Genomic DNA, 17,104 nt, shown 5'->3' on the forward strand with positions numbered 1-17,104 from the left:
GTAAGTGCAGAAGTGCAGGGCTTGGGACGCAATGGGAGGGAGGGTGCCTGTGACCGATCCGACCGGGGGGCAGGTGGATTGTTTGCCCCCCCCCCAAAAAAAAAATATACCACCAGCTGCCACTGCTTTGAAATGTAGAAATAATCCCCTGATACAAGGAAGTTACTTCTATTGGAACAATTCTTCATTTGCTGCATAGCATGCTACAGCAGTAATAAGCTAACGTGTTTCGGCCAAAGCCTTACTCATAACATATGAATAAGGCTTCGGCCGAAATGCATTAGCATGTTACTGCTGTATACTGCTATGTAGCCAATAGAGAATTGTTTTGGTGGATGTTACTGCGTAGCCAGCTTCATTGTATCAGAGGATTAAAGCTTCAACCTTCCACACTTACAACTACAGAATGCAGCAGCGACACAGGTGTCGGAGAATGGAGCCACACAGGAATCTGAAACTCTGAGAAGTGTTGAAGGGTCTGACAGAGGCTGTAGTGCTTCAAAAGAGCAAAGGCTGGATATTGGTAGAGCCTAGAAAATTAGCAGGTCTCATCAGGACAATGCTGGAGCAAAGAAACTAACATTAAACAAAAAATTGTGAACAGGCAGGCTTTTCTTTGCAGAAGAGAATGCAATGTCTCATCTGCAATTATATAAATGTACCTGTCTGTTTGCAATCCCCTGTAGAATGTACATTGAGCTGCACCTGCACAGTTTAGTTTACATTCTGGCACACTGCCTGTATTCTGAAATGACTGCACTCTACCACATGCGGGGGGGGTGTCACGTCATCCCGAGCAAGACAGCTGAAGGCCGGCACTCAGAAGAAGATGGGGAGAAGATGCTTGCACCAACAAAAGACCTCGCAGTTGTTGGACCGCTGGAACAGAAGTATGCAAATGCTCCAGTGCTTGACCCGATACTTGGGTAGTCAGGGGTGGGTGACTTTCCCCCATGGCTTTCAGCTGCTTTATTGAAATCTACACAGGGAGATCGGTGCTTGTAACTCCCCCCACTGCCACACCGATCATTCCTGACTGTTCCCTGTGTCCTTCTCCATATCCTCCTCCGGTCCCCCTACTCTGTGCTCCTCTGGTCCCCCTACTCTGTGCTCCTGCAGTCTCCCTCCGTGTCCTTCATGCTCCTCCAGTCCCCCCCTGTCCTAAATCTTTTAGGATTGAGAGAGAAGGAAGGAGCTGATAAATCTGTCATTTACTGGCTCCTTCCTTTTCTGAATGCACAGAGTCAGTGATCACTGACTGTTCATTCATAACTGAGCAGAGTAAACTGTATTCATGATGTTTCTGTTTATGAATGGAGAGGAGCCTCTGTCTCCTGTCCATTCATTTTCAGTGCAGCTGAGGCTGCCGAGAAAGGGACTGGGGAATCTATGTCCTCAGTCTCTCTCTGTCTCAAAGGGGAGATGTCAGGGGTCATTTAGACCCCTTATATATAACCAAACAACATTAAAAAAACACTAACACCATCCACCCCCCCCCCCCCCAAAAAAAGAGAAAGCCCTGTAAATATATATATATATATATATATATATATATATATATATATATATATTGAAAAAATTATGAAAATGCACATTAAAATTAAGAATCGGTAATCGGTATCGGTGAGTAGTTGAAAAAAGTATCGGTGCTTGTACTCGGTCTTAAAAAAATGGTATTGGTGCAACCCTAGTTTTAAAGATTAGGTTCACACTGGTCTAGGAACGTTTGTAATTTGCATGCGCAGGCAAAAGGTGCTCCTCTTTAGCAGAATTCTATGGTGCAATGTCACCCCCATGCAGTGCAGCAGCATGAGGTTCTGTGCGGGCGCGCTTTTGAAAAAAGACAGGGAACCTTTTCTCCACGTTTCCAACACCCCGTTCAAATGCATTCTCTGCTGTGCCCCCTCAACATGTCCGCATGGACCTGCTACAGTATGAACCTAGCTTGACGCCCCATTCACACTTGGTAGCTTGAAGCTAAAAGCTTACAAACCCTCAACAAGTAAAAATCTACTGTTTTCAATGGCCTTTGTTCACATCTGAGCGTCCTGTCGCAAGTAGCAAAATGCTGGTTGCTCAAAAAAGTACATGAGCTACGTTTTCAGGCAGAATTTAGTGTTTTTGTCCCCATTCACACACAGACATTTTGAATCGTGGATGGAATCTCTGCGACTTTGCTTTCACACTGGGGTGCTACGCTGGCAGAGCGTCACAAATTGCAGCGGTCCTCCCCATTGAGAACAAGGGGGCAGCGCTGCTAAACAACCGGCAAAGCGCCGCTGCAGCAGCATTTTGCTGGTGTATTTAACCCCTTTTTGGCCGCTAGTGGGGGTTAAAACCGTCCCGCTATCGGCCGAATAGTGCCACTAAAACAATAATAAAGTGGAATTAAAATAGCGCCACTTTACCGCTGATGCCCGGGGCAGCTCAGTGTGAAAGGGGTCTAAAACAAACTGCGCAGCTCTGACTAAAGGTGAATAATACCCTTGCTAGGTTGTATGCCATTTACATACTCCCCCAAGCCTGACTGGAATACTCGCATGAGGTTGCTAAGTGAGGCCTAGTCATCACTCATCACCTCCACCATCACAGAAGTGAACTTCCTCTGATTCAAACCTCCTCACATTCTTTCTCTCCCCTGATGAAGTAGCCTCGGAGTTCAGCATTTAAGAGCTCACTCCTTTGGTGGTGGAGGTGAGCAGTGACGACTAGGCCTCACTTAGCAACATCCTGGGAGTATTTAGTAATGTTCTGGGAGTATTCCAGTCAGGCTTCACAAGATATGAAAATGGCCTACACCTATATCAGGGGCTTTATTCAACTTTAGTCAGAGCTGCACAGTTTGTTTTTATCTACAGACACCCCTAATTTGCATAGGCAGTTTTGTGGTAAGGTGTGGTAAGGCTACATTTACAGATAAAAAATAGAAAAAAGAGCTGCACCAAATAATAAAAAACAAATCAATAAACCAAACACTATATGAAAAAGTCCATGGAAAGTTTATATTATTCAGGAAAAGAAAACGATCGCACCACAGTGATTGCACACTTCCTTATCGCTATTGTGCCCAGCCACCGACAAATAAGTGCGCTTACCAGACGGTAAAAGCACAAGAAGCGTTTATAATCCCAAGCCAACGACAGCTCCTAGCCTTCACCAAACACTTTGTCACTCAAGAGCGAACGATCCATATATTGGAGAATCACATGCCGCTCCACATTCTCATCAGTACCCAAATTGCACGTTCATAATGTAAAAAGAAAAGAAGCCTCCCATAGTGTAAAAAACTTCAATACTCTTTTAATTGTAATAGAAATGCACTTACATTAAAACCAAAGATTTTCGCATATAAAAACAAGCCGGCCAGCAAAACGAGAGCCCGTCCTCCTCTCGCAACACGTGGTGACGTCACAGCGTGCCCCCCATACGCGTTTCGTCATACGTTAAGTTTTCAATGGGTGACATTTTCATTTTTCCCCATTGAAAACGTCACGTATGATGAAACGCGTATGGGAGGGCACGCTGTGACGTCACCACGTGTTGCGAGAGGAGGACGGGCTCTCGTTTTGCCGGCCGGCTTGTTTTTATATGCGAAAATATTTGGTTTTTATGTAAGTGCATTTCTATTACAATTAAAAGAGTATTGACGTTTTTTACACTGTGGGAGGCTTCTTTTCTTTTTACATTATGAACGTGCAATTTGGGTACTGATGAGAATGTGGAGCGGCATGTGATTCTCCAATATAAGGATCGTTCGTTCCTGAGTGACAAAGTGTTTGGTGAAGGCGAGGAGCTGTCGTTGGCTTGGGATTATAAACGCTCCTTGTGCTTTTACCGTCTGGTAAGCGCACTTATTTGTCGGTGGCTGGACACAATAGCGATAAGGAAGTGTGAAATCACTGTGGTGCGATCGTTTTCTTTTCCTGAATAATATAAACTTTCCATGGACTTTTTCATATAGTGTTTGGTTTATTGATTTGTTTTTTATTATTTGGTGCAGCTCTTTTTTCTATTTTTTATCTATTTCTATGTGTGTGTATCCCACAGTGGAGCAGCAGCCTTATATCCTTGAACATTTATTCATTTTAAAATTTTCTCCTAATTATTTGTATTTATTTTTAAGATGAATACATTTTTTGGTTATTCATTTTATATTTTTTCTTGCTTGATAAGTGGAAAAAAAAAACCTTTTTTTAGGGTCCCAGCACGGTTTTATTTCTTTTGTTAAGGCTACATTTACACCTAAGGCCGCGTACACACGGGCGGACTGTCTGTCCAACTTAGTCCGCTGAAACACATTTCAGCGGACAGTCCGCTCGTGTGTGGGCTTCAGCGGACTTTTTCAGCGGACAGTCTGGCGGACTAAGTCTTTTGGAATTTCCGTAATACAGTCCGTCCAACTTTGGTTTCAGCGGACAGTCCGCTCGTGTGTAGGCAAGTTGGACGGACTAAGTATGGCGCATGCTCAGAAAGGATTTACACGGCCGAAGGTTGCATTGCAGTGTATTGGACGTCGTATTTCTAGTCCCGTCGTACGTGCTGTACACGTCATCGCGCAAGCTTTCAGCGGACTGTCTGTTCATCGTGTGTGGTCAAGTCCGTTCATTCAAAAGTAGGACGGACTGTCCGTCGGATTGTCTGACGGACTTAGTTGGCCAGACAGTCCGCCCGTGTGTACGTGGCTTAAGAATCACCTTTTCAAGTGTTTTTGAGGGTTTTTTTGGCGCAGAACTGCATGTTTTTGCACCTTTCTTCAGGCGTTTTTTCAAGCGTTTGCCTCTTTTTCAGCTGCGCCCCACACCTTTAAGTTACAGAGAGCTGCTGTTTAAGCAGAATATAAAACGCTTGCAAAAAACGCTAGAAAAAAAGCTCATGTTGTGCTTTTCAGGCGTTTTCCATTGAAGTCAATGGGGGGGGGGGGGGGGGGGCAGACAAAAACTCTCAATTCTGCCTGAAAAGTAGCTCCTCCTGTACCTTTTTTTGAGCGACAGGCGTTTGTTTTGTTGCAAGTGACAGGAGGCTCAGATGTGAACAAGGACCATTGAAAACGATAGGTTTTCGCTTGCTGAGCGTTTTTTGAGCTGTAAACTACCAAATTCTCAACCCGTGAACGGGACCTAAAGGAAATTTCTCCGTCATTGGTCAGTTTTCTTGGCAAAATCAATTTTGACAAAATCGCTAATGGAAACAAAGCTTTTAATACCTTAACACACACACACCAGTATGTTTTCCGCAATCCTAATCCCTTTCCTAAATCTTAAAATAATCCCCCCCAAAAAAATCAGCCTGTCGCTTTAAGGGTAAAAGGGCTTTTTTACACGCTGTCCTCACTCTGCGCCGCGTCTTACGGAATAAGCCTGTTAAAGACAACGACGTGAAATGCGCGGCTCGGGGCCTGTTCAGCATGCTAAAGAGGATCGCCGTGCATTCCCCTCTTACCTTGGCTTTCAGCTTCTTAATCTCGGCTTCGGTGACGGCATGTTTAATCTGTAGCTGTAAAATAAAAAAATAAAAATGAATAAAAAATGGAGAGAAGGATATAAGAGGATCACAAACTGAGCAAAGGCTTTGGTGCTTGGAAAGCTTGCACGCTGGATTTGCAGGCAAAGGAAAGCTGCAGTGCAGTAGGCTGTAAATTTTAATGTCTTACTGCAAAAAGGGGAAAAAAATTAAAAGATTGTTTGGCTGGTGAGCTACAGATGAGAGCGCTGCCCTGAGCCTGCCATGTCAGATGGAAATGTGTCGCTATTGAACGACATCCATCCTGACACAATGAGACGAAACGACAACATAAACATCCCCCTGCGACGGGCGCTCACAGTGAGTCATCCCTTACATAACACATCATAAAACGCAGCTCCCAGTTAACGGTTTCTTCACTGCGGTGGCAGCCCCTTAGAGAGGACTGCAATTCCCGGGGCTAATGAGGAACCACATATCCCAGCACAGCCTGAAAAAAAGGGGTGTCAGGCCATGCTGGGACTTGTAATTCCTTAAAGTGGTTGTAAAATATTACATATATCCAGAGAAGTGACTGTCCTCAGGTGATACACAGAGATGAAACAAATCCCCCTACATAAATTGTACCTATTTATCTGCAGTCTTCTCTACATACATTCCAGATTGTATAAAGTTTGTCTGAGCTGTCAGAAAACAGGGGGCAGAGCGCTGAAGTTACACTTTTTCCATTTCTCAGTGAGGAGAGCTCTGGGAGCTGATTGGAGGGAAGGGACACTACCCCCCCCCCCCCTTCACACACCACAAAGGTACGGAGCTGAGGCTGTCAATCACGGACTGTGTATTGGAGATCCCTTCCCTGTCACCTTTGTTAGAGATACAAGGAGGTTAGTGTTAGAGATACAGGGAGGGTTAGTGCTCGATTTATTGTTAGGGATACAAGGAAGGTTAGCATTTGTCCTACCGAGAAGATTAGTGTTAGTGTTACAGGGGTTAACGTTAGAATTACAGGGAGGGTTAGTGTAAGGGTTACAGGGAGGGTTAGTATTAGGGTTACAGGGAGGGTTATTGTTAGGGTTACATGGCGGCTGAGTGTTAAGGTTACAGGGAGGGTTATTGTAAGGGTTACAGGGAGGGTCATTGTTAGGGTTACATGGCGGGTTAGTGTTAGGGTTACAGGGGGGGTATTGTTAGGGTTACATGGCGGATTAGTGTTAGGGTTACAGGGAGGGTTAGTGTTAGGGTTACAGGGAGGGGTATTGTTAGGGTTACATGAAGGGTGAGTGTTAGGGTTACAGGGAGGGTTATTATTAGGGTTACAGGGAGGGTTATTGTTAGGGTTACATGGCAGGTTAGTGTTAGGGTTACATGGCAGGTTAGTGTTAGGGTTACAGGGAGGGTTATTATTAGGGTTACAGGGAGGGTTATTATTAGGGTTACAGGGAGTGTTATTGTTAGGGTTACATGGCAGGTTAGTGTTAGGGTTACATGGCAGGTTAGTGTTAGGGTTACAGGGAGGGTTATTATTAGGGTTACAGGGAGGGTTATTGTTAGGGTTACATGGCAGGTTAGTGTTAGGGTTACAGGGAGGGTTATTATTAGGGTTACAGGGAGTGTTATTGTTAGGGTTACATGGCAGGTTAGTAATAGGGTTACATGGCAGGTTAGTAATAGGGTTACATGGCAGGTTAGTGTTAGGTTTACAGGGAGGCGTATTGTTAGGGTTACATGGCGGCTTAGTGTTAGGGTTACAGGGAGGGGTATTGTTAGGGTTACATGGTGGGTGAGTGTTAGGATTACAGGGAGGGCTAGTGTTAGGGTTACATGGCGGGTTAGTGTTAAGGTTACATGGAGGGGTATTGTTAGGGTTACAGGGAGGATTAGTGTTAGGGTTACAGGGAGGGTTATTGTTAGGGTTACATGGAGGGTTAGTGTTACACGGTGGGTTAGTGTTAGGATTACATGGCAGGTTAGTGTTAGGGTTACAGGGAGGGTCAGTGTTAGGCTTACATGGTGGGTTAGTGTTAAGGTTACAGGGTGGGTTAGTTTTAAGGTTACAGGGAGGGTTAGTGTTAGGGTTACAGGGAGGATTAGTGTTATAGTTACAGGGAAGGTTAGTGTTAGGCTAGAAGGGCGTTAATGTGAGGGCTGGAGTTAGTGTCACAGGGATAGACAGCATCTGAATTTCAGGGTATGGGTTAGAGTTATAAGGAGGGTTAGTGTGAGGGTCTCAGGCAGGTCTAGTGTTAGGATTACAGAAAGGCGTAAGCCCCATACACATTATCAGATCTTCTGCTGATTTTTTCTTTCAGATTTACCAAAACCATCTAATATGAGGTCAAACCTCATATATATGTATGCAATCAGACAGGCCCTTGCACTACATGGTTTTGGTAAATTTGAAGACAAAAATCAGCAGAAAATCTGATTGTGTGTATGGGGCTTTAGTGTTAGGGTCACATGTAAAGTTGGTGTTAGGGATACAGGGATTCTGCACTGAAAATGCTCATCACTGAAAGCCAATGTTACTGTATATTTCAGCATATGTAATAACATTTAAAAAGAGAACAAATGCCGGAACATACAAAAGCCATTACAGCTGCACAGGAAGATCTGAGCCATAAACTCCTTTCAGCAACGATCGAATGCGCAGTCTTAGCTGACGATCCATTAGGCCTCTGAGCTATTCTTACCCCTCGATTTGTTCTGCGTTTTTTTCAGAGAAGGAAGCTCTGTAATTTGTATGCGTGTGCTGTCGGAGAGAACTTGATAATTATAGTATTTATATGTACTTTCCTATTGAACAATACTTAGGAACAGAGTGAAAACTCTCTTGTAGATAATCCTGCTTTGTGAGAAATTTATGGTGAGCCGATGCGGGGGACTAAGTCCCATTTCACATTTGACATTTAACAGACATGGACTCCGGTACAGAGTTATAAGGCTCCCTGTGGTTTTATTTAAAGGAAACCTTTCATGAGAGGGCAATGCAGGCAACCAAGGCCACTCTCCTACATTACATCCACTCTAAAATCGAATTTTAAAAGCAAACTAAATTTTAAAGTATTTTTGTACAAAGTTCGTCAAATCATAGAATGTACGGAGAATTTTCATACTATCTGTTGATGTGCATTCCAAAATCTATCAGCTTAATGCCCTGTACACACGGTTGGACTTTCCGAAGGAAAATGTGTGATCGGATCGTGTTGTCGGAAAATCCGACCGTGTGTGGGCTCCATCTGACTTTTTCCATCAGAATTTCCAACACACAAAGTTTGAGAGCGGGATCTAAAATTTTCCAACAACAAAATCCGATTGTATAAATTCCGATCGTGTGTAGACAATTCCGACAGACAAAATGCCACGCATGCTCAGAATAAATTACGAGAGGAAAGCTATTGGCTACTGCCCTCTTTATAGTCCCGTCGTACGTGTTGTACGTCACCGCGTTCTGAATGATCGGAATTTCAGACAACTTTGTGCGACTGAGTATGCAAGATAAGTTTGGGCCAAAATCCATTGGAAAAAATCAGATGGATTTTGTCGCCAGAATGTCCGACTGCGTGTACAGGGCATAAACCGATCCTTCAGTCATTTTTCTTTTTCATCTATTAAATATTCTGCCCTTCTTGTTTTAACTTTGGATAGTAAAAAAAAAATTTTCTGCCAGTAAATACCTTATACAACCCACTTCCTGTTTCCTGTCTGGTCATGAATGCAGAGCTTCTGCATTCTGACAGCTGAAAGTTTCCCTGCTTCAGAATACAATGATCAATTCTGGCTGCTATAGCTGCTGGCAGTGTTCAAACCAAAGAAAAGGCTTTTTGTACTGAAGTTGATCAAGCGGAACAGTTGTCTTCATTGTAAAATTAACAGGAGTTCTAACCATTCCATACTCTATCCAAAACTAATTAAAAAATTGGTTATTCATACACTTTAAACCATTTTAAACCATTACTGACCATTCAGCTATTGAAAATAAGAACATTCAATGTAAATTACCTCTTTAAATTTGTGAGCCAGCTTTGCTGCATCCACATCAGAGGAGAACATTTCATCCCCTTCCGGAAGATCAAAAACTTCAATGGCCATTTCTCTTCCTGGAATTACTGGACCAACATCTTCATCATCTTCATCTGTGGCGTACTCTCCTGTCTGGGATTAAAACGTGACAATGATTACGATCATGTGACCTCCCCAATGATAGTCATAGAAGTGGTAATGGGACGGGTCGGGATGGGTAGGGATTGCCAGAACTTTATCTCCGGTCATGTCTATCCAAACCCCCACATAGGCAATGCTCAACTCCCAGTATTCAACTGGTGAGAGTACTAGCAATAAATTGTTCCTCTACTATTTTCTTGTCCTGTTTCTCTCTTTCACCCTCCTCTCGTTGCTTCTTCTGCTGGTCTCTTCCCCCCCCCCCCCGCCTCTCCCCCCTTCTTCCACTCGCCTCCCCATTATGGAGGTTATTAGTGTGATCTCGCTTAACACCAGAGAAAAGGCAAATGCTATTACAGGACCTACAACACCTCAAAACGGATGTAGCCTTTGTTCAGGAGACCCATTTTAGAGATTAAATATTACCCATCCTCAAGAACAGAGCCTTCCCGATAGTTTATCACTCGGCCAACTTGGCAGCAAAAATGTGGAGGGTGTCTATACTTATCTCCAGTAAGATGCCGTAGACCTGCCTGGACACTGCTCTAGACCCTACAGGTTGTTTTTTGATCTTAAATAAAGGCATAATTGATGGTGTGAAGGTGTCCTTGGCGAATCTGTATGTCCCAAATAGTAACCAAGATGCTTTCCTAGGGAGGGTGATCGGGAACCTAATGGACTTCTCCGAAGAACAGCTGATTTTAGTAGGTGACTTTAATGTCCCCTTGATCCCCTCTGAAGACACCTCTTCTGGACTCCCCTCCGTTCCTTCTGGCTCACGCAAATGTATAGCTCAAACCCTAAATAAAGCCCAACTAGTCGATGTGTGGCATATTCCTTCACCCTACCAAAAGAGAATATACTTTTTACTCTAACCCACACAAGGTATACTCACGCATCGACTACTTCTTGGCACCACACACAAAACTGCATGTGGTGCAAACCTCCAAAGTAGGCTCGATTACGTGGTCTGACCACGCTCCAATATCCCTGCCCTATGCCCTCACTGATACCCTTACATCAAAGACCAAATGCTGGAGGCTGAATGAAAGCCTCCTACAAGATAAAGAGGTACTCGCAGATGTTGTCAGGGAACTGAAGTTCTACTTCCATACCAATGACACAACAGACCCGGTATTGTTTGGGAGGCACACAAAGCGGTCATTCGTGGTGTGCTTATTTAACATGGCTCGAGACTCAAGAAACAACGCTCCAAACTGTTAAATTCACTATTAGAAGACTTATAGAAGACGTATAGAAGGTCGTCATAAACAGACACTGTTCAAGAGATGGAACTTCTCATCCAACAAACACAAATGAATGTCTTATTGCAATTCAAAGCCAAAACGGCACTCCAGATTTGTAAGAAAATATCATACGAATCTGGTAACAAATGTGTCAAACTGCTGGCTAGGTCTCTTTGTGAACAGAGGCTGGAGACATATATACCCCACCTACTACCGCCAAAAGGGACCAAAGTTACCAAACCACAAGACATTGTCTGGGAATTTCAGAAATTTTACATCTCCCTGTATAATCTAGACAAGACACCCTCACCACAGGAACGTATACACTTCTACTTGGCTTCCTCTCATACGCCCTAATTGCCGTCTTCAGCACAAGAGGCTCTGAAGACCCTATTACGCTAAAAGAACTTCAGGGAGCAATAGGGGCAACTAAGCCTGGGAAAGCACCCGGCCCTGACAGGCTCACCATCCACTATTACAAAACACTCCTACCCTCTCTTGGTCCCTTTATGGTTAAACTGTTTAACACAGTTGGAACCATCTCTTCTTTCGCAGTAGACACCCTGCAAGCTCACAGTGATCCCGAAGGAGGGCAAAGACCCGACGTTTTGTGGGAATGATAGGCCGATCTCGCTGCTCAATATCGGCCTAAACTTTTTTACTAAGATATTAGCGACTAACACCTGCCACATTTAATTCAATTAGCTCAAGCAGGGTTTGTACCTACCATTGAGGCTAGAGACAATACCACCAAGATACTTAACCTGCAACACGTGAGGTTCAGTACCAGCATGTGCCAGTGGATCTTATCAATCTACATGCATCCTACAGCTCTGAGTTTGGGCCAATGGGGTCCTGTCAGATCCTTTAAAAAAATCACTAATGGGACGCGACAGGGATGCCCACTCCCCCCCTTTGCCCTGTCCCTGGAACCCTTTTTGTGCACCATAGGAACCCGGATATAACTGGCATAAAAGTTGGAAGCACCCAACATAAGGTCTCAGCCTACGCTGATGACATGTTGTTTTCCCTTGTAAACCCCGTGATATCCCTACCAAATCTCTTTAAAGAATTTGAGACATAGGGGGTTCTCTCCAATCTTAAAATTAACTGTCTAAAATCAGAAGCTGTAGGATTCAATATTCCACAGCCACTTCTTTCACAACTCCAGACGAACTTCAAACTCAAATGGAACAACTTGACTTTGATGTACTTAGGCACATCCCCTCCCACATATATAAGGTGTTCGAATTCAATTTCCCTCCATTACTGACGAGAGTCTGAGCACTCCTAGACAAATGGAATACGGCCTTCACTTGTGGTTTGGCTGCTGCAATATTCTTGAAATGAGTATCCTTCCAAAATTTCTATACCTCCTGCAGGCTTTACCAATTTATATTCCATCTCATTACTTCAAGCAAATTCAGAAAGTTTTTTTAAATTTATTTGGGCCCATAAACACCCCCGCTTGAAGAGAAATTAGCTCACTCTACCTAAGCAATATGGGGGATTAGCAGTACCAGACATATGCAAATATTATCACGTAGTTCATCTCAGTAGACTTGTTGACTGGAATAAACATAGAGACCTTAAGCTATGGGTACAGTTGGAACAAGATCAAAGTTCAGTACCCCTAAGTAGTTAGAACCCATCCACTTCTGGGCCAGACCACAAGACTCTGCTCACTTTTGTTAAAACAAACATCTCTCTCATCCCTGACTTCTCCACTCTTTCCGATATTAGGAAACCCACGCTTCACCCCAAGATATCTAGAATAATCTTTTAAAAACCTGATAGCCTACTGATCACACCCTCAGACTCTCACTCTCTACGCTGCCTTGGGAAATGGGAACGGGACCTGAACCGCACATTCAGCCCACAACTGAGACAATGAATCCTCAGATTTACATATCAATCATCCATTTATACGAAAACACAAGAAACTCATTTTTAAATCTTAACCAGATGGTATAGGACACCAGTGAGATTACAAAAAAAATTTCCCTGAGATTTCAGATTTCTGTTGGAATGCCAGGAGGAACGGGGCACATTACTACATATTTTTTGGACCTGTCCCAAAATAGAACAATTCTGGTCAGACGTTAAAGAGACAGCCCAAAAATTTACGGAACGACTGATCCCAGATGACCCTGCTTGTTTCCTCCTCCCCGCCTCCAATACTCCTGAAAGGTCCTACAAAAAAAAATCGATCCTTCGCCACCTCCTTGACTCTGCCAAAGCATGCAAGTGGAAATACCCACCGCCTCCGACCATCGGGATGTGGTCCAGAAAAGTAGAGGAAATCAACAAACTGGAAGAGCTTGTCTTCTCGGCATGGCAACAACGAGAACGCTATTCCAAGACTTGGTTGCTGTTCAGTGGCAAATGACTAGTAGATTAATTACCCTGGGAAGACTTTGAATACCTGAGATACCTTAGAGATACCGCACGAGCCATTCGTATATGGTCTGTGTGATTTGCGTCTCTCCATACCCCCCCATATAGGTAGGAGCAACCAATGAAAGCTGGGGGGGGGGGGGCAAGGAGAACAATACTCCCGAAAGTGTCGGCTTCCCTGCAGAATTTGGAATGACATTCAGCAGCACAGATAGCAGGGGAGGTAATTATATACTATCTTCTTTTAAAGGTATATCTTGTCAGAGTACATTTAAAATAAATAGTACCGTATGTTCGTTCTTGGTTAAAGAAAACGAGGGCCGTGCTTTTGGGTTTATGAATTATCAGAAGTGAAAAGGTGTTACTGCATTATCCAGTGTTCCGCTGTGTGCAAGCTCCTGCTGTCATCCGCTCTGCCCTGTCATTAGGTAATGGAGAGGCTGTTCAAGGAGCCTTCAAAATAAATCAATGGTAGCAGTAGAATGCTACAGACGATCATTTTAATGACAGCTCTAAGTCTGCTTGGGGCTACCGATGTCCAATCCAAGATGGTGGCAGCCAGCTGCATTTTCAGGCCAGTTAAATATCATAATATCATTAAATGCACAAAACAAGGCAATTTGACATATTAGGATTGATTTACTAAAGAAAATAAACTGTTGGGCTTTAAAAAGAAAATCTTTCCAAAAGCTTAGTGAATGAGGTGAGGGTGTACTGACTTCCATCATCTAATCAGGTGCAAGCAAAAAATGTTTTTGTTTATTTTCCTTGCACATGGGGCATTCTCTGCAAAATTAAATTTCACCATATTCATTAGGCTTTGGGAAAATTCTCTTGCAAAGTGCAACTTTCCATAGTAAACCAACCCCATTATCTCATGGGAAGATTGATATTGATAGTAGTAATGTGAATGTAGACTGCTACAATGGGGCCAGACTGTTATTTATTTTTTTCTGTACAGCTGCAGTCCAGTAGAGAGTTGAACTCAACTGTCTGTAGATATTGATATCAATAACCCTTGATGAAGAGAGAATTTTAAGCCGCTGAAAAATGTAAATATTCTCTTTCTCTTTACTTAACTTACCCAACCATTGCCGCCCTCTCATCCCTTAAATAATAAGTAATAACCACTTATTTACAGGAAGATTTCCCCCTTAATGACCAGGTTCATTTTTTGCAATACGGCACTGCGCCGCTTTAACTGACAATTGCGCGGTTGTGCGGTGTTGTACCCAAACAAAATTGACGTCCTTTTTTTCCCACAAATAGAGTTATATAGTTTTCTCTTGGTAATATTTGATTACCTGTGTTTTGAAAAAAAAAGACCGACAATTTTGAAAAAAAAAAAAACAATATTTTTAAATTATTAATATTATATTATTAAAATAAGAAAAACAAATGTCTTCATCAGTTTAGGCCAATATGTATTCTTCTACATATTTTTTGGTAAAAAATTAATAAATTGGAATAAGCATATATTGATTGGTTTGCGCAAAAGTTCTAGCGTTTACAAAATATGGTATAGATTTATGGCAATTTTTTTTTTTTTACTAGTAATGGAGGTGATCAGCAGTTTTTAGCTGGACTGCAACATTGCGACAGACAGATCGGACACTTTTGACACTTTTTTGGGACCATTGACATTTATACAGAGATCAGAACTATAAAAATGCACTGATTACTGTATAAATGACTCTGGCAGGGAAGGGGTTAACACTAGGGGGGCGATCAGGGGGTTAAATGTGTTCCCTAGGGAGGTGTTTCTAACTGTGGAGGGAGGGGACTCACTGGAGGAGAAGAGAGATCGCTGTTCCTAATCACTAGGAACAGCAGATCACTCTCTCCTCCCCTGTCAGAATGGGGGTCCTTTTGTGGATCAAAATGTGGCCGGTCCCTTTGTGATGTTTAGGAGGGGGCTGTGAAGTGATGCTTGTAGTGTGTTCACAGTTCTACATTATCAGCTGTAAACTAGATTTGAACACTGTCTGTCCTAACAAAGGGCTACAAACTTTGAAACCGTCCTCATGTATTGTATGTTAACGAGGGATAGCTTAGTCTGTGTGGGGACAAAGACACTGTAATACCGTCCAGAAATTCTTTGAATTGGCCATGACATCTTCTCCTTTGAAACATTTAAAATAGCCTTTCTCAACCTTTGCAACACAGAGGAACCCTTGAAATAACTTTCAGGGTACCCCTGTTACAAATGACTATTTCTACAGCTCATGATACATTAGTGTGATGGTCAGTGGGAAGAATGTTCTTTAAGCCCCATACACACGGGCCAAATGTTGGGAGACAACGGGTGGTTAAAAAAAAAAACAGCCTAGATTCGGCCGTGTGTATGCCAATCTGTCCAACAGTAGCCGGCTTCTGTTGGACATGCATGCTGGAAAACCAGCATCAGACTGACTCCCAACCAGCGCTCTCAGCCAATGGTAGACGTTGCTGATCAGTGTTCTGGTGGGGGGGGGGGGAGCCATCCCCAAGTCCGAACACAACAGCTCAGCAGGGGAGACTGCTGCACTAACCTCACGTGGTTAGTACAGCGGCTCCGACTGTAGCTGACAGTTACTTTTCATTCAACCAAAAAAAAAAAAAAACTAATAGTGTGTACCCGGCTTTACAGTGGGAACATTGAGAAGAATTTACCACCTTACAGATAGATAGCAAGATCAATGGTGTCAGTGGGAACTTATTTGAGAGGCAGAAACTGCTCATTGCTCAAGGAAGCTCTAGCAACATGTAGAGGAACCTTAAGGTTCCACTGAACCATGGTTGAGAAACCCTGATCTAAAAGGTAAGAAATATTCTTTATTTTATTTATTTATTTTAGGTTTAGATATACTGTGTGAATATAAATGTATAACAGCACATTGTGGGCTTTTCTCAAATTTGAGAAAGTGGAAATATGCTTTAAAGCATGGGTGCTCAACCTGTGGCTCTCAGGATACATGACTTATGACTCATAACCACATAGTCTGTGGACTCTTGTAACCTCATGCTGAATGTGTCTCAGGGGTCATGGACCTCTATAACCATATAAGCGGCACAGTGGTGTATGGGTGGCACAGTGGTGTAGTGGTTAGCACTCTCACCTAGCAGTAAGAAGGGTCGCTGGTTTGAATCCCAACCACGACTCCACCTGCCTGGAGTTTGCATGTTCTCCCTGTGCCTGCGTGGGTTTACTCCGGTTTCCTTCCACACTCCAAAGACATGCAGGTAGGTTAATTGGCTTCTGTTCAAAATTGGCCCTAGTATACGAATGGGGACCTTGGGTTGAGGGCTCCTTGAGGGTAGGAACAGATGTGAGTGTGCAATGTACAGGGATAGGGACAATTGTAGACACTCACTCAGGTTGGACTGGTGTCTTTATTCAACCTTACTAACTATGAAACTATATTGCTGACTTCTTTAATCATATATTTTTTATCAATATATTCCTTTACTAACCACTCCCCCCTTCCCTCTTTTGATTGGTAAGCCGAACCAAATATAAGCTGTATATACACCCAATAAAGCAGACATCTTTTGAACTCACTTTTTGCATCACATGTTCATTGAGGTGTTTAATGGTACTGGGGGCTTCGGTGGTCTGCTGTTTTAACCCTTTGGTGGTCCGTCACGTACCTGAAGTACCTGTTTAACCCTTCAGAGCTGTTGTGGAACTACAAGTCCAATCATGCCTCTGCCATTGGGAGTCATGCTTGTAACTGTCAGCTTTGCAATACATCATGGGACTTGTAGTTTTGCAACAGATGAAGGGCCATAGGTTGAGCATGCCTGCTTTAAAGTTTTACTAAACCCACAACAGTAAACAACTGTATATGCAGTAAAGCATG

The 17,104-nt window shown here is 43.2% G+C and overlaps 1 protein-coding gene across 7 annotated transcripts in view; it reads right to left on the reverse strand.

Moving 5' to 3' along the window:
- The window catches only part of PPP1R9A (protein phosphatase 1 regulatory subunit 9A), a 368,034-nt gene that overhangs the window by 136,759 nt on the left and 214,171 nt on the right, over positions 1 to 17,104 (reverse strand). For all 7 annotated transcript variants that reach the window (XM_077490762.1, XM_077490767.1, XM_077490765.1 and 4 more), the window contains exons 7-8: positions 9,460 to 9,612; positions 5,440 to 5,493 (exon numbers count right to left, since the gene is read on the reverse strand). In XM_077490762.1, the coding sequence (XP_077346888.1) occupies positions 5,440 to 5,493; positions 9,460 to 9,612 (207 nt within the window). The remainder of the gene's footprint in view (positions 1 to 5,439; positions 5,494 to 9,459; positions 9,613 to 17,104) is intronic.

This window comes from Lithobates pipiens, unplaced genomic scaffold, assembly GCF_037356315.1.
Source record: "Lithobates pipiens isolate NorthernLeopardFrog02 unplaced genomic scaffold, aLitPip1_a1.2 Scaffold_19, whole genome shotgun sequence".
In the NCBI taxonomy this organism is placed as follows: Eukaryota; Metazoa; Chordata; class Amphibia; order Anura; family Ranidae; genus Lithobates; species Lithobates pipiens.